The 26,473-nt window shown below is 44.7% G+C and overlaps 1 protein-coding gene across 5 annotated transcripts in view; it reads right to left on the minus strand.

Moving 5' to 3' along the window:
- SLC30A4 (solute carrier family 30 member 4) overlaps positions 1–25,834 on the minus strand; it is a 30,098-nt gene extending 4,264 nt beyond the window's left edge. Inside the window, exons 1-6 of one of the 5 annotated variants that reach the window (XM_079953409.1) lie at positions 25,719–25,830; positions 23,532–24,080; positions 17,249–17,395; positions 12,318–12,471; positions 7,172–7,382; positions 4,402–4,507 (exon numbers count right to left, since the gene is read on the minus strand). In XM_079953409.1, coding sequence (XP_079809535.1) covers positions 4,402–4,507; positions 7,172–7,382; positions 12,318–12,471; positions 17,249–17,395; positions 23,532–23,913 — 1,000 coding nt within the window. In that variant the 5' untranslated portion in view covers positions 23,914–24,080; positions 25,719–25,830. Of the gene's footprint in view, positions 1–4,401; positions 4,508–7,171; positions 7,383–12,317; positions 12,472–17,248; positions 17,396–23,531; positions 24,081–24,984; positions 25,490–25,547; positions 25,666–25,718 lie in introns of those variants that run through there. The other 4 variants (XM_079953412.1, XM_079953411.1, XM_079953410.1 and 1 more) reach the window with 4 other exon arrangements.
- Between the last annotated feature and the right edge of the window lie 639 nt (positions 25,835–26,473).

Here is a 26,473-nt window from a genome sequence, read left to right on the forward strand (position 1 = left end):
GACCCGCTGAAAGAGGCGGTTATTAAACCGCTTCTTAAAAAACCATCTTTAGATGCGGCCACGATGGCCAACTATCGCCCAGTCTCAAATCTTCCATTCTTGGGCAAGGTGATTGAGCGAGCGGTTGCTGAACAACTCCAGGCACGCCTGGAAGAAGCGGACCATTTGGATCCCTTCCAGTCGGGATTCAGGCCTCATCATGGGACTGAAACTGCCTTGGTCGCACTGGTTGATGATCTCTGGCGGGCTAGGGACAAAGGTGAGAGCTGTTTCCTAGTTCTGCTGGATCTCTCAGCGGCGTTTGATACCATCGACCGTAACATCCTTCTGGACTGTCTTGAGGGGCTGGGAGCTGGGGGCACTGTCATACAGTGGTTCCGCTCCTTCCTCCTGGGCCGTGTTCAGAAAGTGGTGGTGGGTAATGAGTGTTCAGACCCCTGGGCTCTCACTTGTGGGGTGCCTCAGGGTTCTGTCCTCCCCCCATGCTTTTCAACATTTACATGCAGCCGCTGGGAGAGATCATCAGGAGGTTTGGGCTGGGTGTTCATCAGTATGCGGATGATACCCAGCTCTACCTCTCTTTTAAATCAGAACCAGTGAAGGCGGTGAAGGTCCTGTGTGAGTGTCTGGAAGCGGTTGGAGGATGGATGGCGGCTAACAGATTGAGGTTGAATCCTGACAAGACAGAAGTACTGTTTTTGGGGGACAGGAGGCGGGCAGGTGTGGAGGATTCCCTGGTCCTGAATGGGGTAACTGTGCCCCTGAAGGACCAGGTGCGCAGCCTGGGAGTCATTTTGGACTCACAGCTGTCCATGGAGGCACAGGTCAAATCTGTGTCCAGGGCAGCTGTTTACCAGCTCCATCTGGTACGTAGGCTGAGACCCTATCTGCCTGTGGACTGTCTCGCCAGAGTGGTGCATGCTCTGGTTATCTCCCGCTTGGACTACTGCAATGCACTCTACGTGGGGCTACCTTTGAAGGTGACTCAGAAACTACAACTAATCCAGAATGCGGCAGCTAGACTGGTGACTGGGGGCGACCGCCGAGACCATATAACACTGGTCTTGAAAGACCTACATTGGCTCCCAGTACGTTTCCGAGCACAATTCAAAGTGTTGGTGCTGACCTTTAAAGCCCTAAACGGCCTCGGTCCAGTATACCTGAAGGAGTGTCTCCACCCCCATCGTTCTGCCCGGACGCTGAGGTCCAGTGCCGAGGCCCTTCTGGCGGTTCCCTCATTGTGAGAAGCAAAGCTACAGGGAACCAGGCAGAGGGCCTTCTCGGTAGTGGCGCCCGCCCTGTGGAACGTCCTTCCAGCAGATGTCAAAGCGATAAACAACTACCTGACATTCAGAAGACATCTTAAGGCAGCCCTGTTCAGGGAAGTTTTTAACGTGTGATATTTTACTGTATTTTTGGTTTCTATGGAAGCCGCCCAGAGTGGCTGGGGAGGCCCAGCCAGATGGGTGGGGTATAAATAATAAATTATTATTATTATTATTATTATTATTATTATTATTATTTCATCTCCTGCGTTTCTAGGAACTGAAATGTTATCAGTCACTTTGAAGTGATAACATTTATTCAGAAATAGTAGTGCACTGGTTCTCAACAATTTTGGGGAACCATTGACAAATTGGCCCAGTTTTCACTTAGCACTAAAGAAGCCACAGTAGCCCCTCCCATCCAGTGGCAAAGGCGCAACATTTTAGCATCATGTTCAAAAACTAAACTGTGGCTAATCTTAACTAAAGTTTGTTGAGGCAAGGCTCCTTCTACAATAATGTTATAAAGCGGGCTTTTCTCAACAAGCCCTGGAAGCTGTCCCAACTAAAGAAGAACGGCAACTTAAGCTGACAAAATATGCGCAGCTTGCAGACTTAACATATAGAATAAGAGAACAAGAAGAACATACCGTATTGGCTTGAATATAAGCCTCATTTTATTTTATTTTCCAAAATCCGACTGTGAAAAGTTAAAGTGCGGCTTAAATTCGCGACCTTACAAAAACTGGCTTTTACGATGTCGCTGCTAAAACAGACATACGGTAAAATGGAACGGGTGTGAGTGCCTGCGGAATTTCAAAGGTGCGTCTTATATTCGGGCCAATACGGTATGTTTAGAGAAGATTATGAATAGTTTATTGAATATATGGGGGGAAATTGTGTACACCTGAAAACACGGGCAGCATTAAGATAAATTCAACAGGGTAAATAAGTTTTGATGGATGCAAAAATGGAATACTGAATGGTATGGTTTTTGTAACATATGCAGAGATTTATGATATGCAAAATGAACCATGGAAAGAGAAGAAGGGAAGTCATTGATACTTTAAGGATGTTTAAATGAGTATTCTAAATTGTAAAACAGAAAAATTAATAAAGATTATTTTTTCAAAAAAGCCCTGAGAATTTGTTAAGTGCCCATCTTTTGTTTACAGGTATATTGCCTTGTTGAAACACTTATCAGGATGTGATTTCAATACCATGATATGGTGATTTATCACACAGCCCTACACCTGAGTAAACACAAGAAGGCAAATCTAGGATTGGGCTGAGACTGCAAAAGACCTGCATGAAGCTGTTAACATAAGATGAAAACAATTCATGGCAGCTGGCTAGGAATTTGATGGATGAGTTATTATAAATCTGCAGTATAAATGAGAACCACCATTCAATAAAGCAGAATGGGAGAGCCATTTGCATCATTTGGAATTGCCTTATTAGGGTTATAAGTCAACAACAGCTAGCACAGCTTCTGACACTGTTGGCTGATAACTGGTAACTTGTGGAATCTCCCAGAGAAACATGTGTTTCAGTTGACAGCATAACATCCAGCATAACGTCCTCTGGATGAAGTACACCCAGAGCTATTTTTCTTGAAAAAGAGGTGCCAGAACTCACCATGAACACCTCCCTCATTCTCTGAAATCGCTTTTATTTCATTTTACAAATACCAAGTTATAACAATACGAAATACATATTTATATACAGTAATACCTCGGGTTATGAACTTAATTCGTTCCAGAGGTCCATTCTTAACCCAAAATCGTTCTTAACCTGAGGTGCGCTTTCACTAATGGGGCCTCCCGTTGCCACTGCGCCACCGGTGCGCTTTTTCTGTTCCCATCCTGGGGCAAAGTTCGCAACCCAATGTAACTACTTCCAAGTTAGCGGAGTTTGTAACCCGAAGCGTTTGTAACCCGAGGTACCACTGTATAGAGATTTCTCTGAATCTCAAGACTTCCCACCATCCCCTACCGGGGTCCTATTGTCGACATTTTTCAACTGCATATTATTTTATAATCTATATTTTGTCTCCGTCCATATTGTCCATATTATTTGTTACCTTACAAGTGTTATTAAAATTCTGCTAATGTTTTCATCTGCTTATAGCGGTTTCCTAAATAAATTATAATTTTTCCCCATTCTTTCTTGAAGTTTTTGTCTTCTGGGTTCCTGTGCTTTCCAGTCAATTTTGCCATTTCGGCACAATCCAGCAGCTTAGTTTGCCATTTCTCTCTGGTAGGCAGTCTTTCATCTTTACACACCTCCCTCATTCTCTTAGCATGGCAATGGCACCCACCTGAGAGGTGCCAGAACTTAGTTCCACTGAGTTCTGGCTGGGGGGAAAAAGCCCTGAGCACAAATGAAATGATCAACGAAGATTTTGAGTAAATCTCAGATGCCCAGCTGAGATTCAGTGCGAAATCAGTGAAATGCATAAATCTTTCAAAACTATTGATCAAGATTTTGAAAGTTATTTAGAAAATAAAAGTACCGTATTTCTCGCTCTATAAGATGCACCCGACCATAGGACGCACCTTGTTTTAGAAGGGGAGAACAAGGGGAAAAAAATTCTCCCCCTCTCTGCTCAGCGCCGCTTCAGCGAAGCGGCAGAAGAAACGGAGCCCCTTCCATTTCTCCTCTCGCTTGGCTGAAGGGGCGCTGCGCAGCTCTCCCTCTCTGCTGATGCCAGGAGAGTCTTGCTCTCCTGGCTTCACTGAAAGGAACCTGAAGCCTGCGGAGTACAGTGGGAACTCGCACTGCGCTCTGAAGGCTTCAGGTAGCTATCCCTGAAGCCTGGAGAGTGAGAGGGGTCGTTGCGCACTGACCCCTCACTCTCCAGGCTTCAGCGAAAGCAACACGAAGCCTCTGGAGCGTGAAGGGAGTGCTCCCTCTGCGCATCGGAGGCTTCGCATTGCTATCGCTGAAGCCAAGGAGCCTGCATTTGCTCCATAGGACGCACACACATTTCACCTTAATTTTTGGAGGGGAAAAAGTGCATCCTATAGAGCGAAAAATACGGTAAGTAGTGCAGCCATTATTGCTTCCACTTGCACATTGCTTCTATCTGCTCTTGAAAAGGCAGCTCAAATATAGGAGTTCGATCAGTCATTACCTTCAAGTACAATTATTCCGGTGTCCCGGATGATCCGAAATGTTGTGAAAGCCACCAGGACTGAGAATACATATGTGCATATAGGGTCCGCAATCTTGTATTCTGGCTGAAACAAAAGAGGTTAAAGCCTGGTAAGATTACATCTGCATAAATAATTATAATATAATAATTTTTAATTTATATCCCACCTATCTGGCTGGGTTTCCCCAGCCACTCTGGGCGGCTTACAACATATAAAACACAACAAAACATCAAACATTAAAAAACAAATATCTGATAAAAGCAACAAACAAATCAATAAAGAACAACAGCAAATAAACAACAGTTTATAGTTATACCCAAACTAAAATAACCGTCAACCCCAACATTTAACCAACACCAACCCAACAAACATGAAACGGAGGAACCAAAATTAGAACCATTTAAAACATTTTAGTCAGTTGCCGCAACCCAAGCATTGTTCCAGCAATGTTCCAGTGCCCTCCCAGGAGCCTTTTAGCTATTCAGGATGAGTGTGGGCCCTGCTCCCCAGGCCAGGTGGAAATGGGCCTTGCAGCAGGGAGCAGATTAAGATGGCTTAATCTATTATTATTATTTATTTTTCAAATAAATAAATAAATAAATAAATAAATAAATAAATAAATCTGTATACTGCCCTTCATCCACAGATCTCAGGGCAGTTCACAACATAAAAATACAAAATAAATATATATATATATAAATAATTTAAAAATAAAATAATGAATGTGTGTGTGTGTGTGTGTGTATATATATATATATAATTTAATAATACAATATATAAATATAAAAATTTCCATATAAAGATAAGAGAGAGAGAATCTTTTTGATTAAGTGGCTTATAACTGTTTCTAAATAACATTTTAAAAATCTACGCTGGTTTTAAAATATAAATATGTATCGAGTACTACAATGCATAGAAAAGTAGGTTGACAATGATTCTACACATCAATTGTTTTGAGCATTCACAGGCTTCTCTTGGAAGAAGCTCCACTGAACTGGCCCAAAAGGAAAAAAGGCCTTGCCTCTCATCACTGCAGATGACATTCCTTGTGGTTCCCAAACAAAAAGGAGAGCTTTCCTTGCCTATTTCAGTAAGCAGGTATGGGGCAAAGCATTTTAAAGCTAGGCAAACTCTCAGAGCATTGCACCCAGAGGACATATATCATGCTAAGCCAAGAAAATGTAGCAGGGGGGCGGGGCGCTCAGCTCAGCTGTTTAGAGCGTGGTGCTGGGAACGCCAAGGTAGCAGGTTCGATTCCATTGCAGGGGGTTGGATTAGATGATCCGTGGGGTCCCTTCCAACTCTACAACTCTATGATTCTATATACAGAACAGAGAATCTGATATTTCGTGTGCCGCTAGGCTGATTTAAGCAAGGCAAGCTGTCCAAATTTGCCATATCCCATAGTTACAGGGAACGAGGCAGAGGGCCTTCTCGGTGGTGGCACCGCCCTGTGGAACGCCCTCCCATCAGATGCCAAGGAAATAAACAAATATCTGACTTTTAGAAGACATCTGAAGGCAGCCCTGTTTCGGGAAGTTTTTAATGTTTGATGTTTTGTTGTGTTTTTAGTATTCTGTTGGGAACTGCCCAGAGTGGATGGGGAAACCCAGCAAGATGGGTGGGGTATAAATATATTATTATTATTATTATTATTATTATTATTATTATTATTATTATTATTTATAGAATATTTATTAAAAGTTTTCAAAAATAATACAATGTAGAACAAAAAGAAAAAAACAACAAAAATACAAAAATACAAAAATAAAAACAACTAAAAACACATAGAATTTCCGTTACTTATTTTCTTTTAACTTATTTTCCAGACCTCCTCATACCTCCCTTTCTTGTATTCCAATTCAAATTGTTAGTTCAGCAAATCCTCACCATTAGTTTTTACTTATTTCTAAACCTTTCTTTTCATATCTCTTAAGCATTACAGCTGGAAACCACTTAATTTCTATCCAACATCATTCTAACATTCATTAATTTCACAATATTTCTGTAGGTAAAGGTAAATGTACCCCTGCCCGTACGGGCCAGTCTTGACAGACTCTGGGGTTGTGCGCCCATCTCACTTAAGAGGCCAGGGGCCAGCGCTGTCCGGAGACACTTCCGGGTCACGTGGCCAGCGTGACATCGCTGCTCTGGCGAGCCAGAGCCGCACACGGAAATGCCGTTTACCTTCCCGCTAGTAAGCGGTCCCTATTTATCTACTTGCACCCGGAGGTGCTTTCGAACTGCTAGGTTGGCAGGCGCTGGGACCGAGCAGCGGGAGCGCACCCCGCCGCAGGGATTCGAACCGCCGACCTTTCGATCGGCAAGCCCTAGGCGCTGAGGCTTTAACCCACAGCGCCACCTGCGTCCCAATATTTCTGTAAGTAGTCTTTAAATTTCTTCCAGTCTTCTTCCGCCGACTCTTTTCCCTGGTCTATTATTATTATTATTATTATTATTGACACACTCCCACTCCCCACTGCTAAAACTTAAATATTTAAAAATTAAATATCCCCAGCACCTAGCCCCCAGATCCTAATTTGTCCCACCCTGCAGTTCCTGGGAGGGATTGAAGCTCTACAATACGGTAATTTCCCCACCGAGCTAAGCAGAACTACAGTTCTGCATGCAAATCCCTGCACGCTGGGGGGAAAAGTTAAGAGCACATACAGGTTCCTGTGGAGTTCAAGCACTGGCCAGCCCAAGTTGAGAAATGTCTTTGTTTGCAAGTCTAAAGAAAAGCCCTACCTTGAAACGAATGATGTATGCAGCTACAAGAACGCCTATGCTTTGCACCAGGTCTCCCAGGGCATGCACAAAGGCGGCTCTCACTGCCAGGCTGCCGTGACCGTGACCGTGTCCAGGAGTTGTGGCAGAAGAGGAACTGGAGGGAGGAACAGGGGCAGGGGAATGCGAATGGGAGTGCAGGTGGCCAGACTGGTTCAGCAGAAAGCCCATGCTGAAAGGGAAAGGAGGAGGAAAGAAGTTGAGAACAAAGCAGAGATAAGGAGGAAGACCCCAAAAAACCCAACCCCAGATGTTAGCACGTTTCATTCTTTTCGTAAGCATAAGGAGAGCAAACCACAAATGCAAGCTGCTAGGACAGTGGTACCTCGGGTTATCGCTTCGGGTTACAAACGCTTCAGGTTACAGACTCTGCTAACCCGGAAGTAGTGCCTCGGGTTAAGGACTTTACCTCAGGATGAGAACAGAAATCGTGCGGCGGCAGCGGGAGGCCCCATTAGCTAAAGTGGTACCTCAAGTTAAGAAAGGATTCAGGTTAAGAACGGATCTCCAGAACAAATTAAGTTCTTAACCAGAGGTACCACTCTAAGGTAAAGGACCCCTGGACACATATATTAAAACCTTTTTGAAAATTCATTTTTGTCTTAAACGTTCAGGCTGCCTCAGAATGAACATGGTGTTCCATCACTAGCTATTACTGTAGATATATCCTTGATTGTTACTACAGGTAAAGGTAAAAAAGGTAAAGGATCCCTGGACGGTTAAGTCCAGTCAAAGGCGACTATGGACTCGCGGCGCTCATCTTGCTTTCAGGCCCAGGGAGCTGGCGTTTGTCCACAGACAGCTTTCCGGGTCATGTGGCCAGCAGGACTAAACCGCTTCTGGCGCAACGGAACACTGTTGCGGAATCCAGAGCGCATGTGTCAGGGGCTCAGGAGCAGAGGCACAGGGGAGAGAGGAAATGGAGAGCGAAGGGGAAGAATCTGAGGGCAGCGTAGGGGAGTATGAAAGTGGCCTGAGAGATTCCATGAGCTTCTCCAGCAAATCAGAAGATTCCCAGAGGGGGGCGCCGATGGCCAGGGCAAGGGGGGTCCCAGGGGGGGCAGACCAGAAGCAAGGGGCCAGCGGGGACTCCCAAAGCAGCAGCGGGAGATCAGGACCAGCTCCTCCACCAGAGCGTAGTGGGGGGGAAGAGTCCCATGTATCAGGGCCAGCTTCTCCTCCAGCAGGGAGAGAAGATGAGTCAGAGCTGGCCACGCCCCCATCGCAGAGTGAGGGAACGGAGGGGAAGTCAGGTCCAGCTAGCCTCTCCGAAGGGGGAAGCAGTGACAGGAGCAGTGTAACGGTCAGGAGGAAGGTTGCCGGTTGGGCGCGCGCGCCAAGTTCAAATGTACAGGCGCGCGGCACAGCAGAAAACCCGGATGGGGAACGAGGTCCTAAAGCCCGCCGGAGGGAGGGGGAAGACTCAGGGGACTCAGCGTCAGAAGAGTCTTGAAAGGGCAAGACCCCAGCCGACAGGCGGACCCAGGGGAGGAAAGAGCAAAGGAAGAGGTGGAGCAAGGCTAGAGTCTTAAACTGGTGTCTGGGGGGAGGAGATTCAGACGGAGCTTCAGCGGTCTAGAGTTTAAGACGTTTTGCTAGAAAATAAGACCCCAAGGTGGTTGTCACCTATGGAGGCTAAGGCTCTGAAAAAGTTCAATATGGAGGCCAAATGGCCGAAATATTGGGAGATATTAAAACAGGAAGGAAACACATGGAAATTGCAGAGCTTCGAGAAGCTAAAAGATAGAGTGCGAGATTGGCTACATTATTACCAAATTAGAGAGGCTTTTAACGTGGACAAGAAACTAGGTTTCCAGGTGGAAAAATCGAAACTAGAAACGGAATTGTTAGAACCTAAAACTAAGACATTGTCAAGAATGTATAACTTGCTGTTAAAATGGAATACTCAGGATGAAATGGTTAAATCAGCTATGATTAAGTGGGCACAAGACATTGGTTATAATATTATGTTTGCGGACTGGGAACGGTTATGGACCACTGGTATGAAATTTACGGCATGTAATGCCTTGAAATAAAATATTATGAAAATGATTTATAGGTGGTACATGACACCAGTCAAGCTTGCAAAGATATACCATTTGCCCGATAATAAATGTTGGAAATGTAAGGAAACTGAGAGAACATTCTTTCACCTCTGGTGGACATGCCCAAGGGTAAAGGCATTCTGGGAAATGATATATAATGAGTTGAAAAAGGTATTTAGGTATACCTTCTTGAAGAAACCAGAGGCCTTCCTTCTGGGCATTGTCGATCAGAAGGTGTTAAAGAAGGATAGAACTTTTTTTATGTACGCAACAACAGCAGCAAGAATATTCATCGCAAAGTATTGGAAGACACAAGATTTGCCCACTCTGGAAGAATGGCAGATGCAATTGATAGACTATATGGACCTAGCAGAAATGACTGGCAGAATCCGAGATACAGGAGAAGAACAAATAGAAGAAGAATGGAAGAAATTCAAAGATTATCGTCAAAAACATTGTAAACTGTATGAATGTTAATATGATGCAGGATATTGAGACAATGTGGCATTAGTGACAAAGCTGAAGGAATGTGCAAAGATGTTTCATTAGTAACAAATAAGAGAATCACAGTTTAGTTAACCTAAGGATGGAAGATAAAAAGATGGGTTAGCAGCAGGAATGGTTAACTTTAAAAGAAATTAAGACATATTAATCTGGTTAAAATAGGGGAAAAATCTGCTGAAACTAAATTGGAAATTTGAAAACAGAAAAGGGAGATGTGAGGAAGTCCGGAAAGAAAGCTACATGAAACCAAGAATTGAACCTTTTAATTTTGTTTGATTTTTGTTTTGTATTGTTTGTTTGTATTGTTGTTGTGATGTTTTGCTTTTTGTGTTACTATAAAATTTGTTGAAACTTTAATAAAAATTTATTAAAAAAAAAAAAAGACGTAGAGCTGCGCGCCGCGGCTTTGCAATCGAAACTGCACTTCAATAAAGACTTTTATATATAACAACGGACTGGCGTTGGTCCTTTGTGAGCTGGGACCTCGGGCAGCTCTGACAGCATGGAAACGCCATTTACCTTCCCACCACAGTGGTACCTATTTATCTACTTGCACTGGTGTGCCTTTGAACTGCTAGGTTGGCAGAAGCTGGGACACAGCAACGGGGCTCATCCCATCACAGGGATTCGAACCGCCGAACTTCCAATCGGCAAGCCCAAGAGCAGGCATAGGCAAACTCAGCCCTCCAGATGTTTTCAGACTACAACTCCCATCATCCCTAGCTAACAGGACCAGTAGTCAGGAATGATGGGAGTTGTAGTCCCAAAACATCTGGAGGGCCGAGTTTGCCTATGCCTGCACAAGAGGCTCAGTGGTTTAGACCACAGCGCCACCCAGTCAGTAAGGTGGCACAGATAGAGCACCGTCGTTCTCCTGGCTTCCCAACAAAGCGGGTTGCAGGTGGTTACCAAGAAGGGAGAGTTCTGACACACTTGCCTCTTGGAAAGACCCAGCAAGCGACCAGATAGTGAAGCCAGGAGAGCAATGGTGGTCGCACTCGCGCTGACTCATTGGCCAGCAGATCAAATCATCCCACCAAGAGAAAGGTTCGCCCTCTTCCTGATTTTGCACCGATCCTAAACTTCCAGTACCAGGAATTCTAAGCGTCCAGGCACATGGGGATGCTAGAACCTCGAAGCTGGCAATCGCATCCACTGCAGTGGTGAAATTAGGAGACTTCGCTAAAAACGAAAGGTAGAGGGAAAGCAGGCAAGAGCCAGCATACAAAATAAACCAGAGTACCGCGGCTCCCAAACAGGACTAAGAAGATTCCACAGAATCTCCAGGACTTCCCTCCTGCCCTTTGTGGGTCCTATTGTTAATCATTTCCTCCTGCATCTTTTATAACACAGCGGTACCTCTGGATGCGAACAGGATCCGTTCTGGAGGCCCGTTCGCATCCTGAAGCGAACGCAACCCGCATCTGCACGTATGCGGGTCACGATTAGCTGCTTCTGCACATGCGTGTGACATCATTTTGAGCATCTGCGCATGCACGAGCGGCGAAACCCAGGTTGCCACGGACCACAACCCAAAAATGCTCAACCTGAAGCAACTTTAACCCGAGGTATGACTGTAATCCAAATCTTTTAACATCTCCATTACCTTCAAAGTTCACCATATTATTCCAATCCTACTCACAATTTTAACTGTTTACAATGGTTTTTAAGATAGATTATACATTTTCCCCATTCCTTATTAAAATTTTGGTCTTCTTGATTTCTGATTGTTCCGGTCACTTTTGCCATTTCGGCATAGTCCATCAACTTGATCTGCCATTCTTCTCTGGTAGGGACTTTTTATTCTTTCCATCACTGGGTTAATAGCAATCACGTAGCCGTGGTTGCATACATAGATAAACCTTTCTGCTTCCTTGGGATTTTGGCACCTAAAATTTCCAAACTGGACTAATTCTAGCCTATTGACTACACCATAGTCGTGAGGCTAGTCAGCTTCATAGAAAGTCCATTCTGAAACCCTGGTGGTGGCAGGGGAACATTGAGGGCTGCTGAGGTTTTTTGAACCTCTCTTCTGAAATGAGTGACTTCTGGCTAAGGTTACCAGACATCCCTGTTTCCCGGGGACAGTCCCCGGATTTACAAATCAGTCCCCATACAAAATCCTATCATTCCTACTGAAGTTGAAAAGTGTCCCCGGATTCACTGAAAAAAATCTGGTAACCTTACTTCTGGCTCTTTCTGACAAATGAGATCCAGTTGGTACCCTTTTTGGCAATTGAAGAGGATTGACAGGAGATACCTGACAGACCAGCATAAAGAAATGGAGGGGCAAAGGAGCGAATTAAATGAATTTGGATATGCAGAAGATATTTTAAAAAGCAAAAAAATTAAGAAGCCGCAGAAAGAGGGGGAAGGAAGTCAAATTTTGAAATGATAAAGTGATTGTAAAACTAATGAAATGTTTAAACTTGAAAAGTATTAATAAAAACTTAAATAATAAAAAAAGAGAAACGGTGGGGAGGTTCTGGGACTTTCTTCACAGGAGTCCCTTGCTAAGAAGGCGGCGAACTTTCAACAGAAGGAAACGGAACACTTACATAAGGTTGACCGCTACCCCAATGGCTGCTGTAATCAGCATAATATCCCCATTGATTTCGTAGTCCATGTGGATGGTCCTTTGAACAGCTTCGTACAAGAGGAAAACCATGAGGATATAAATCAGCAAGACGCTGAACATGGCAGACAACACCTCTGGGAAAGAGAAAGAAAAACAGCAGCACTGTTACAAGAGCATCTGCACACAAACATCATGCAACGTTTAGCATTTCCACGGTACTTTTAATTACACTGAATCCAGGCTGGGTTAAGTAAATGTTAATAATGTACGTTTAAACATTTCTAATGTTTTTTAAACAAAGGCTTTTCTATTAGGAATTTTAGGTGCTGATATTCCAAAGGACTCCTGCCAACCTAGCAGCTCGAAAGCACACAGTACAAGTAGATAAATAGGTAAACGGGAAGGTAAACGGGAAGGTAAACGGCGTTTCCATGTGCTGCTCTGGTTCGCCAGAAGCGGCTTAGTCATGCTGGCCCCATGACCCGGAAGCTGTACGCCGGCTCCCTCGGCCAATAAAGCGAGATGAGCGCCGCAACCCCAGAGTCGTCCGCGACTGGACCTAATGGTCAGGGGTCCCTTTACCTTTTATTTCAAAGGAACAGAAAAGACTTTTTATGTACATGATGACAGCCGCACGGATATTACTAGCCCAGAGATGGAAAAAAGACAAAGTCCCTACCAGAGAAGAATGGCAAGTTAATCTGTTGGCAAAATTGACTGGAAAGCTCAGGGACCAAGAAGACCAAAATTTTCACAGAGTGGGAAAAATTAATAATTTTTCTTGGAGACCACTGTAAGCAGATGAAAACATTAGAAGGATTGCAAAAACACTTGTAATGTAGCGTATACTTCAACTTCCAAAACGTTCGGAAACCAAAGCACGGCTTCTGATTGGCTGCAGGAAACTCCTGCAGCCAATCGAAAGCCACCTTGGACGTTTGGCTTCTAAAAAAAGTTCAAAAACTGGAACATTCACTTCTGGGTTTCGATCGTTCAGGAGCCAAAACGTATGAGTACCAAGGCGTTCGACAACCAAGGTACAACTGTACTATGGAGATAATGGAACGACATAAAATATGGGCTACTGAATAATATGCAGTTGAAAAGGCTGACAAGAGGAACCATTGAGGGGAAGGTGGGAAATCCAGAGATTTGGAGGAATCTTTAAATATGTATGTGTATGGTTGTATATTATAATTTTATGCTTGTAAAATCAGATAAAAAATATTTCAAAAGAAAAAGGAAATAATAATGTGAGAAGAGGGTGATGGATCAGGCCGATACTCCAACTATTCCAGCATCATCTTCTCACAATGGCTGCGACCATATGCCTGGGGGAAACCAACAGATAAGCTATGGGAGAAATCCCATTTAAGCTTTTGAGGAATCTAAAGTTTCCCTGGAGCCCTCAGTTTGGAAAGTCCATGCCGTACAACATCACAAGCTCGTTTAATTAGCAAAAACTGCACCACAGATTAGCTGGCTGCAAGACAGCTACTCTGCAAAGCTGTCACAGGTTCTTTTTTAAAAAAAAACCACAACAATAATAGGCTCTCTTATTAGGAGAAACTGAACTCAAAATCTTTCAGCTGCTTCCCAGTCTTATGAGCCCAATATAAGCTATTTTCCCTACTATCTTAAAAACAACAACAACAACCAGGGTGACTTTGAGGACATGCATACATCAAAAATACAACAATACTGTATTTTTTAAATTTCTGATTTTGTTATACTGTTTTGCTGTTTGTATTTCTGTACACCACTTAAATACATTTTCAATACTGAGTGGTTTAGAAATTCTTTTAAATAAATAAAAATGAACAAATATTAAGCCAGTAATCCAAGCAGCTTTTCCAGGGAAAAGCCCTATTGAATACCTGGGAGTTACTTCCGAGTAATCATACATAGGACAGTGTGGTAAAACCATGTAATACAAGAGAAAAGAAACATTTATTAGGATAAAAGTAACTGATGCTGTCCTATAATAATGCCTGAGTGTTCCCAAAGCAATTTGTCTTCAATTTGGTTTTAATTATTTTTCTAAAGTTGTTGTAATGCCTAAACAAAACAAAAAGCAAAAAATGGAAAAAAAGAAAAGAAAGAAAACCATGTAATACATGCAAACAGAATGTAAAAGCAGCATAAAAATTGAAGAGTGGAACTATTAATGGGCCCTATGAGGAAAAAAATCTTTCCAAACTCTCCTTTTACTCCATCTAGGAGGAGGGTTAAATTTCATAACTGAGCCTGCCAAGCTTTTATTCCTAGATAGAGACATTTTCCTGCACACTGGGCTTACAGTATCAGCCCATCAATTCATTATAAAGCCATACTGTACTATACTGTATGGTAGCAAGTCTTCCTCCAGCTCAAGCGATAAGGAGTTTGGCAGCAACGAACCTTTTCTTTCAAGAGTTTTTAATTTTGTGGCATGAGTATCCTTATGACTGAAATATAACCCACCGGGGCCAGGAGTCGTTTTCAAAGGCATTTAAATACACCCCATTGCTTAGGGTTATTATGTGCATCTCCCATGGGGCCCCCATTACAATTTGGAACTAAAAGCAAAAAGCACGACTGAAAAAAAAATCTAATTATAGCTTTAAAGAAGAAGAAGAAGTAGTCACATGAACAGCGAATTAAATAATCTGATCAGAGACTAACCTAACACAGGCTTGAAGCAGAGCTGAGTCCGTGCATATTTTAATTGCAACACACTTTTATGTTTCGCAACTTTGCTTTCTAAGAGTTGATAAATGTTCTTGGAAACTTTTGATGCGTGCTGCCCTGGCTTTAGGAGATAAACTGTAATAGTTTCTAAAGACACTGAGGTCTAGCGCCAAGCACCTTCTGGCGGTTCCCTCGCTGCGAGAAGCCAAGTTACAGGGAACCAGGCAGAGGGCCTTCTCAGTAGTGGCACCTGCCCTGTGGAACGCCCTCCCACCAGATGTCAAAGAGAAAAATAACTACCAAACTTTTAGAAGACATCTAAAGGCAGCCCTTTTTAGCGAAGCTTTTAATGTTTAATAGGTATTGTATTTTAGTGTTTTGTTGGAAGCCACCCAGAGTGGCTGGGGAAACCCAGCCAGATAGGCAGGGTATAAATAAATTATTATTATTATTATTATTATTATTATTATTATTATCATCAACTTAACCACAATCCAATACACAGCTCCTCTGAAATCAATGGGCCTAATTCAGCATTTATTATTAAGAACGTTATATTGTTTGCTTGTTCATTCGTTACATTTATATCCCATTTTTTTTTCTTCCCAGTGGTGGCAGACTCGATTCTCCCCCTCCTCATCTAATCTCAACAACAACCCTGTGAAGTAGGCTAGGCTAAGAGGCAGTGACTGGTCCAAGGTGAGCTACATGGCCAAGCAGGGATTTGAACCCTGGTCTCTCAAGTCCTAATCTGACATTCTAACCAAGAAGCACAAAGCTACACATAATTATGGGCTTCCTACAGGTATTTGGTTGGTCACTGTGCGAACAGAACAATGCTGTAGCATGAGGAGGCCCCATGCGCAGATTTGTTAGCGGGCAGAAATCTGAAAATGGCTTCTCCATGCAAACCAGGAAGTGACCTCTCCGTACAACAGAACAGCTCTTCTTTTCTTATCTTTGTGGCTGTGATCTGCTGGGCGACGCAGATGCCATTAAACCACATCAGATGCTGCCCTAAACCACATCAGTCAAACCCTTCATCGACTGAGCGCAGAATTTTCAACACTGACTGGCAACAGCATTCCAGGATATCAGACAGGGTTTTCTCCCAGCCCTACTTAGTAAAAAAGGTAAAAAGTACAGGACCCCTGGACGGCTGAGTCCAGCCAAAGGAGACTATGAGGTTGTGGTGCTCATCTTGCTTTCAGGCCAAGGGATTCGGTGTTTGTCCACAGGCAGCTTTCCGGGTCTTGTGGCCAGCAGGACTAAACCGCTTCTGGCGCAACGGAACACTGTGACGGAATCCAGAGCGCATGGAAATGCCATTTACCTTCCCGCCACAGTGGTACCTACTTATCTACTTGCACTGGCATGCTTTCGAACTGCTAGGTTGGCAGGAGCTGGGCCAGAGCAATGGGCGTTCACTCTGTTGCGGGGATTCGAACCACTGACTTTCTGATCGACGAGCCCAAAGAGGCTCAGTTGTTTAAACTATAGCGCTACCCGCGTCCCCTACCTTGAGATGCTGAGGACTGAACCTGGGACCTTCTGCATGCAAAGCAAATTCTCTAACCACTGAGCTACAGGCCTTGACCTTGCCCTCTTTTTCACACACATGATGAAGGAGTTTCTGCCTATGGAACCTCACACTACAATAAGCCTGTCAGGGTCCTGATGCAAAGAACGTTTCTAGACGAACACCCAATATGTTTAGAACATATACAGGAAAGCAAAAAGAAGAAGGGCGGAATGCATGAACAGCCAAAAGTGTCTCCTTAATAAAGGAACAGGTAAAAGTGGGCTTTACTATTCCTCCTCGCCACCAATACCACCACCTCCTTTAAATTCATAAATCAACTTTTAAAAATACAGTGGTACCTTGGTTCTCGAACTTAAATCTGTTCCAGGAGTCCATTTGACTCCCAAAAACATTCCAAAACAAAGGCACAGTTTCCGATTGGCTGCAGGAGCTTCCTGCACTCATACGGAAGCTGCGTTGGACATTTGGCTTCCAAAACAATGTTCGCAAATGGGAACACTTACTTCCGGTTTTGCGGCATTCGGGAGCCGATTTGTTCGGCAACTAAGCCATTCGGGAACCAAGGTTTAACTGTAGCTCTCAAAGGCTATTAGCCCCTGATGAGCTCGCACAGTTTAGGGATACAGCTCTTACATATATTAGTACACACAGCTCTATTAGAATGACGACAATAATTTTTTAAAAAATAGATGACGTACCTAAGCGGTGAAATCCGAAGGTGAATTTTTTGGTCGGTGATTTTGCAGATAGCCACAAAGCAAGCAGGGTCAAAATAATGCCACTGAGGTCAGTTAACATATGAAGCGCATCTGTCATGATTGCTAGGCTGTTGGCAACGTATCCACCTTGACATGCAAATTTAAAAGGAAAATATATGTTAGGTCTATAATACTGAGGGGTCTGTGCTAGAGAGAAGTAAAACCAAGTGTACCCTCAAAAGGGAGCAGCCGCCAATCACACGCAAGCACATCATTTGCCATATCCACACATTACAATTTAAAATGTATATCAACAAACGAATAAATGCAGTTGCGCCGGGGTCGTAATAATTCTAGGCCATTACAGCATATGAAGCCCTTAGCAGAAAAAAACATCTCGTACAATGCACATACAGTGGTACCTCGGGTTACATACGCTTCAGGTTACATACGCTTCAGGTTACAGACTCCGCTAACCCAGAAATATTGCTTCAGGTTAAGCACTTTGCTTCAGGATGAGAACAGAAATCGTGCTCCGGCGGCGTGGCAGCAGCGGGAGGCCCCATTAGCTAAAGTGGTGCTTCAGGTTAAGAACAGTTTCAGGTTAAGTACGGACCTCCGGAACGAATTAAGTACTTAACCTGAGGTACCACTGTATATGAAACGTGGTTTATAGCCCTGGTGTAAATATGCTAGGGTGTGTTTTAAAGGACCTGTAGCAACAAGCACATACAAGTTAATAGAGTGGAACCTCGGTTTTCAAGCATCTCGGAAGCTGAACAATTCGGAACTCGAACACTGAAAACCTGGAAGTAACTGCTTCCGTTTTCGGACGCATTTTTGGAAATTGAACGGCTTCCACTGCATGTTTTTCCATTTTTCAATGGATTTTGCCGACCGCCCATTGATCCTTGGTTTTCAGAAGTCAAATGGTCTTCCGGAATGGATTACATTCAAAAACCGAGGTTCCACTCTATTAGGCAGCGAAACTACCCCACTTCCCCCCACAGCTCAGGGTAGGCAGGAGTCATGGGCGGGCAGCGCGCCGAATGTCACCCCCTTGGTGATGACCCCCACCACCACCACCTTGCTCCGCCCCGATTGGAATATGCCAAAATGGCAAAGTTGACCGGAAAGCTCGGGAACCAAGAAGACGAAAACTTTAACAAAGAATGGGGAAAATTCATAATTTGTCTTGGAGACCACTGTAAGCAGGTAAAAACATTAGCAGGATTGCAGCAACACTTGTAACGTAGCAAGTACTATGGAGAGAGTGGAGTTATATAAAACTCAGATTACTGGAAAAGATGCAGCAGAAAAGGTTTAATAAGAAGGACCCATGAAGGGGAGGTGGGAAGTCCAGAGATTCGGAGGAGTATGTAAATGTGGATGTGTGTGGATGTATTGTTATGATGTTATACTTCTAAAAACAAATAAAAACTATTTCAAAAAAAGAAGCACTACTCGCCGTGGTGGGACGCCACCACTGTAGCCTTGGAACTACACTGAAAAACAGACAGACCTTTTCCATGGCTTTTTTCCAGGAGCAACAATAATCACATGTACCGATCTATTGTGTGGGATTAATGTGCCTCTCCTGCCCCTGTGATTAGATGGCAGAACCTGGGCGTGGAGGAAGAATCTGGGCATATGCATAGTACCATGAAAATGAGGTACAGATCCTAAAATAAAGTTCCTCCTCCTCTAGGTCTTTAGCCCTGCTCTAAATAAGTGCTTGGGACGTGGGTGGCGTTGTGGGTTAAAGTACAGAGCCTAGGGCTTGCCGATCAGAAGGTCGGCGGTTCGAATCCCCGCACTGGGTGAGCTCCCGTTGCTTGGTCCCTGCTCCTGCCAACCTAGCAGTTTGAAAGCACGTCAAAGTACAAGTAGATAAATAGGTACCGTTCTGGCGGGAAGGTAAACGATGTTTCCGTGCGCTGCTCTGGTTTCGCCAGAAGCGGCTTAGTCATGCTGGCCACATGACCCGGAAGCTGTACACTGGCTCCCTCGGCCAATAAAGCGAGATGAGCGCCACAACCCCAGAGTCGGCCACAACTGGACCTAATGGTCAGGGTTCCCTTTACCTTTATCTTTAAATAAGTGCTTGGCTCACAAACTATTCTTCTTGTCCTCCCTTCCTCCACTAGGAAGTGCCTCTCTGCCCTGCCACTGCTGCCACCACTACCTCCCTGCTCCTGCCGCTGCCCGCTTTGCCACTACTGTGCACCCCGCCACCATCAGTGCCAATTTTGGGTGAGATCTTGCCCCCAATGGGCACGATGTTGCCCAAAAACAGTGCCAGCGGCAGAGGCACTTCTCTGTTGGTGGAAGCAGCAGAGTGAGGTGTGTCCGCAGCAACCCGATCACCATAGGAAAGTAAGAAAAAAGAAGTCTCCTTTATTGCCTCCTCTGTAGAAGAGATTTCAAAAAGGCCATGTTAAGATCCCGGTCAATAATGAGCCTGATGTCTGTCTCATTGCCGCCTTCAATGAGCCATGAAGGACAAAGGCCCATCTCATGGCTGGCTGATCACAAATCTTTGTGCAAGCAGCTTAGGAGGTTCAGAGCTGAAAACTGGTGCGGCGTGGGGGGAAATAGGCCGGGTGGCATTTTTTCTGTAGAGATTGAGAAGTCAGCCACTGCACCCAGGTATCCAAAAATATTATTTATGTATGCTACTACTGTGGCCCGTGTTTTGCTAGCCCCCAAATGGAAAATGAGCGAGGTCCCAGCCAAAGAAGAATGGCAACTTAAACTGATGGAATATGCACAGCTTGCAGATTTAACATACAGAATAAGAGAACAAGAAGAATATATGTTTACTGATTATTTGGGTGAAAATTGTGTTCATTTAAAAACACTGGTAGCATTAAGATAAATTCAGCAGTGTAAAGAAGTTAAACCACAGAGCCTCTTGGGCTTGCCGATCAGAAGGTCGGTGGTTGCGGCGGGGTGAGCTCCCGTTGCTCCGTTCCAGCTCCTGCCAACCTAGCAGTTCGAAAGCACGAAGTGCAAGTAGATAAATAGGTACCGCTCCGGCGGGAAGGTAAACAGCGTTTCCATGCGCTGCTCTGGTTCACCAGAAGCGGCTTAGTCATGCTGGCCACATGACCCGGAAGCTGTACTCCAGCTCCCTCGGCCAGTAAAGCGAGATGAGCGCTGCAACCCCAGAGTCGTCCGCGACTGGACCTAATGGTCAGGGTTCCCTTTACCTTTACTAGCAATGGATTACTGAATGGTTTAGTTCATGTAAAATATGCAGGGATGTATTGTATGCAAAATGAACCACGGAAAGAGAAGAAGGGGAGTCATTGATTTAAGGTTGTCTAAAGGAATATCTTGAAATGTAAATTAGAAAAACTAAATAAAAACTATTTTTTTAAAAAAAAAAACTGCATTTGCTTTGGTTAATGTGACTCTCTGAGGGTTTCCAGACTGTGGAGTCTCTCTTAATTTCTGCCACAGTGCAGTTCACAAAGACTCCTGTCCCACAAACCACCTCAAGAACAAGAGCTACGTCTCCGAAAAACTGCATTTCCAGTAAGTCCAAGGAAGCTGCAAGCGTCCAACCCAAGAGTTTTATTAACCGTATTTGCCCACACCAAGTATATGCCAAGTTATTTATGACACTGAACATCTAAACAGGAGACACTACCCACGCTGAAAGCACAACACAGGCCTTTGAAACCATATTCAAAACCACATCAACAAACTTTGGGTTGACTGGAGACGACACTCATTTGCCATCACTGACCAAATGGCAACTTTATACGGAGAACTTTATGCAACAAAACTTTTCACATGACTTTTAGAAACATGCAGAGAAAAGAAACATAGATCCAGTTGCTGGACTGCAGGGCAAAGGTGTTTTGTTTTTTTTTTAAAAAAAATCCAAACACTGCTTAAATAAGTCCTTGTTTTTTGGTAATTTATCTGAAAAGTTTCATTGCTTAGTTACTGATACCTAACAAGGCTGCTGCTAGCTGCGAGACCTCAGAATATCAGAATAATTAACCCAAGAGATATTAATCTGAACGGAAAGTCCAGGAATACAAATTATAGCAGGAAGAATATGTCCAAGTAATCACACCAACTGAAGGGATTGCTCCGTTGGTACAGCATGAGACTCTTAACCTCACAGGTCATGGGTTCGAATCCCACGTTGGGCAAAAAGATTCCTGCATTGCAAGGGGTTGGACTAGATGACTCTTGCGGTCCCTTCCAACTCTACGAACAAATTCTATGGATTATAATTTGCAGTTACTTAAGGCTTTTGTAGGGACGCAGGTGGTGTTGTGGGTTAAACCACATAACCTAGGACTTGCTGATCAGAAGGTCGGCGGTTCCAATCCCTGCGACGGGGTGAGCTCCCATTGCTCGGTCCCAGCTCCTGCCAACCCAGCAGTTCAAAAGCACATCCAAGTGCAAGTAGATAAATAGGTACCACTCTGGCAGGAAGGTAAACGGCATTTCCGTGCACTGCTCAGGTTTCACCAGAAGCGGCATAGTCATGCTGGCTCCCTTGGCCAATAAAGCAAGATGAGCGCTGCAACCCCAGAGTTGGCCATGACTGGACCTAATGGTCAGGGGTCCCTTTACCTTTAAGGCTTTTGTAATATCTGTACCTGCGAAAGTTCATGGTTGTGCATACTTTGAATGCCGTCGATATGAATGGGGTTTAAGAATGCCTATGTATGCTAGATTATGGCCGGTAATTTGATGATTTGATGAATTTGTTTTTTCCAAATGAAAAAATCTAACCATGTGATTTTATTCTGGGCTTTAAATCTTGACATGTATTTATGCACGCATTACACAAACAAACACTTATAATGGTCACGGTTGGCATAAATCCAACTGGAGTGGGTGGAACATTCAACATAAGAAGTAGCTAGTGGGGAAAACATTGTGGTTTTGAAACAAAAACAAAAGCACATGGTTCAGAATAACCGCACAATTTTAGACAGGATGAATGTCAGATAAAGAGCTTGAACTCTGCATGCAACAAATACAATGGTCACAATCCATTATGATCATCCCAGTTAAAACAATGGAATGGGACTAAGCTAAGGCCCATTGATTTTCACAGAATTTAGCTGCAACTAACTTTTTCAGAAATGTCTCCATCAGAGGGATAGTTTCCGTGTAAATTCTACACAGTTCAAGAGAAAGCCTCAAGGCTGTTACTTCTGGGCATGTGACATACAGCTAACAGATCACAGAATCATAGAAGTGTACAATTGGAAGGGGCCACAAGAATCATCCAGTCTAACCCCTGCAATGCAGGAAGCTTTCATGACCCTGGAATTCGGAGTCTCACACACTACCGACCGAGCTACGTAGTGTCCCATTATTATTATTGTTGTTGTTGTTTATTGAATTTATATACTGCCCTATACCCAAGGGTCACAGAGTGGTTCACAGAATAAAATCAAGATATAAAACCACAAAATACCTAATAAAAATAAAAACAGCAACCTAATTACCCCCCGTCCCCCAAAACCCCACATTTTAAAAGGGCATAGGATGTAAATCAGATGTAACAAAGGCCAGGTTAAAGAGGAAGGTTTTTGCCTGGCACCTAAAGGTGTATAATGAAGGTGCCAGGCGAACTTCCCTGGTCAGAGCATTCCACAGACGGGGAGCCAGTGCAGAGAAGGCCCCGTTCTCATGTTGCCACCCTCTGAACCTCTCGAGGAGGTTAAAAAGAGAGAGAGAAAGAAAGAAAGAAAGAGGGTTTTATTATTATTATTATTACGACTACTACAGTGGTACCTCGGGTTAAGAACTTAATTCGCTCTGGAGGTCCGCTCTTAACCTGAAACTGTTCTTAACCTGAGGTACCACTTTAGCTAACAGGGCCTCCCGCCGCCGCCGTGCGATTTCTGTTCTCATCCTGAAGCAAAGTTCTTAATCCGAGGTACTATTTCTGGGTTAGCGGAGTCTGTAACCTGAAATGTCTATAACCCGATGTATCACTGTACTACTAAACTTCCTTTATCCCTTTCAGAAAAGCATGACCAACAGGAAGATGAAATCTCCACTTTGCAAATGGAGACATACTATTCCGGAGAATCGATGAATGTAACAGTAATTTGCAAAGGTGGCAATGCCCTTTTACACCCGCACATTGCTTTTACTTACTCAAGATGCCCTCTGAGCTTGCCGCCTCTTCATGATGAGCTATGTCACCCGCTGGTCCCACAGAGTAAATAATTAAAAGACTGTCCCCGAAGGCACAGCGAAGCAATTGAAAGATCTCCTGAGATCAAGGCATTCTTACCTATCAGCTCCCCTGTCATAAAGAGGAGATAGAGGATGGCTGCTAGAACCAGCCGCCTCTTCACCTTCTTCTGCTTCAAGAGTTCCCTTTGCTTGTTGCAATTGTTACAAGGTTCTGCACCGGGTCCGGTCTGCGCATTCCGCAGAGCAATGTCTCTGTCCAGCAAGGACTCGTCGTCGGAGTGGGGGCCCAGGTGGGCCCCGTTGGCCGAAGCGTCCGCTGCATCCTCCGAAACCACCACCCGCAGCTTGTTGAACCTGGGGAAGTCCTCCTCGCCAACTTCGTCCGAGAAGTCAAAGGCACTGCAGTCGTTCAGGAACAAGGGGTCATTGTTCTTCCTCAGCACAGACTTGAGGCTGTTCCAGATGCTGGAATGAGCCATGGTAAGGGTTGCCGGCCGGCACCACAGCCAGAGGCCGGCCCAATCGGCCCTTTTCTCCTTAGGCAACTTCCCCTCGCAGGCCAGAGGGCGGCTTCATTTTGCTATTCACCCGGATCATCTCTCACCTGGGTGGAGCCAGATGCGCCGAGTTCACCAAGAGATCAAAACTGCAACACGGGAAAAGAAGAGGGCAGGTTAGGAACTGAGGTAAACTTCTGCCCGTTGATATTGTGCCAAGATTGCAATAAGCTGCCCGGCCTGATGGGTTACAAAGTCTAAGGAGGTGTAGCCCAGTTTCCTCATACTCATCCCATGCCTCTCCCATCTGTCTAATCCCTTTAATTGTAAGCGCCTCGAGGCAGGGAACTGCTTCCATTAACAATTATGCCAAAAAAGTGCCATGGATGTTGGTGGCACCCTGTGACTCATCAGATCAGGATGTTATAGGGAAGGAAATGTTTCTAAGAAGCAGCTGGGGAAAGGGTTCGAGGAGCACTGGTGACCTATTTATTATTATTACAGTGGTACCTCGGGTTATGTACTTAATACGTTCCGGAGGTCCGTACTTAACCTGAAACTGTTCTTAAAACCTGAAGCACCACTTTAGCTAATGGGGCCTCCTGCTGCCGCTGCGCCGCCAGAGCACAATTTCTGTTCTCATCCTGAAGCAAAGTTCTTAACCTGAGGTAATATTTCTGGGTTAGCAGAGTCTGTAACCTGAACCGTATGTAACCCGAGGTACCACTGTATTAATTTCATTTCTATACCATTTTGCATTTTAAAGAAAAATCTCAAAGCGCTTTACAGCGTATTAAAATATCAATGAAACAATCCAAAATCAAACACTTCTGAAAAAAGTCAAATATAAAGTATACAGTCAAAGCAACATAATCAACAGGATTATTACCCCCTCCCTCATCCACCCCCGGGATCCCCCATAGAAAAGCAGAGAGTGGCGACCCTGCAACTGACAGAGGGAAGCGCAATCCCTATCCCTCCCTGCGCGGAACAAAAACAATAGCGCGCAGTGGGACAGCTGGCGTGCCTCGGGGACAATGGCATGTTTCCTACCGCCAGGGAAAACCGCAGCCGCTATCCCGATGCGGAGCGGGGACATCGCGGCGCGTCTGCACAGGAACAGGGTCCCTAACAGCAGCGCGTAGGGACGCGCGGTCTACCTGCCCCCCGTGCAGAAGACGCCCTGCGCTTTGCGCGCGATCCAGCGCTTCAGGATACGGCCCTCGAATCGGAGAGAATAGATTCCTGCGCTCTTCTCCCCCACCGGCAGCCAACTGAGCAGAGCCAGCTTGCAAGGGGATTAGCAAAAAAAGAGGGTGTGGGCTTCTGGGGAAGAATATGCATGCCTGAATATTCATCCAAGCAGCCTCGCCTCCCCCTGGAAAGGGAAGCATTCTCCGCCGATCGCGCCACCCCCCCCCTTCACCTCCCAAAACAGGGGGGGGAAACCCAAAAACCAGCCAGTCCAGAGGCGCACAGCTTCCGAGAGGCCTTTGTAAAATCAATTTTTTGCTTTAGATTTCCCCATGGCGGATCTGTAAGCCGCTGTCCCAGCGTCCGGGTCCCGGGTGCTGCGCCCAGGTGCTCCCCTTGCCCCCCAGCAATTCGTCCCCGACCATTTTTTATTTGCCGTTTTCTTTGGGAGGCTGGGTGATCGGTTACAGAAAGGCGAGACGCGTTCTCACGATGCGGGTCCGGGGATCCCGGAGTTACAGCAAGAAAAAAAAAGAGAGAAAAGCGGGGGTTGCAATGCACATACACACGCGCACGCACGCACGCAAACGCACCGCTTTTCCGAGACGAAGAAAAGCCAGCTGCCGTTTCACGTGCCTGGATTCTCTTGACACCCATCTGAGCTCCGAATCTCAACCGCTGCAGCAACGGCGCCGAGGATTCGAAAGGGTTAAGCGTGCACATGGAGTCGGAGCGCGGGGCAGGCTGGGAATTGTAGGCAGTTATAGAAGGGGAGTTGTTGCATGATCTCCTGCGCAATAAATAAGCCTTAAAGCAAATGCACGCATGCAGGTTGCTTTGTTGCTTTCCTGTCTGCATTCTGTTGTTTGTTTGTTTTTGTTTGTTTGCTGTAACCCTGCAAGGGTTGTACAAGCTCATCTCCCCCAATTTTTCATCCTCACAATAACCCTAAGAGGTAGGTCAAGCTGAGTGACTAGTGATACATCCCTGCATATTTTACGTGAACTAGACCATTCAGTGATCTATTGTTATACCCATCAAAACTTATATACACTTGAAATTATCCTAATGCTACCAGCATTTTTAAATGCACACAATTTTCACACATATATTCAGTAAACATTTTCCAGTCTTCTCTAAATGTATGATCTTCTTATTCTATATCAGGCACATCCAACTCCCAAGAGACTGCGGTCTACTCACAGTCTAAAAAGTTGTTGAGCTTTTTTAAGGGGAGGGTTGACCAAAGTTGTTGAGCTTCTTGTTCTCTTATTCTATATCAGGCACGTCCAACTCCCAAGAGACTGCGATCTACTCACAGTCTAAAAAGTTGTTGAGCTTTGTGTGT

The sequence above is a fragment of the Podarcis cretensis genome (genome assembly GCF_951804945.1).
Source record: "Podarcis cretensis genome assembly, chromosome: 14".
In the NCBI taxonomy this organism is placed as follows: Eukaryota; Metazoa; Chordata; class Lepidosauria; order Squamata; family Lacertidae; genus Podarcis; species Podarcis cretensis.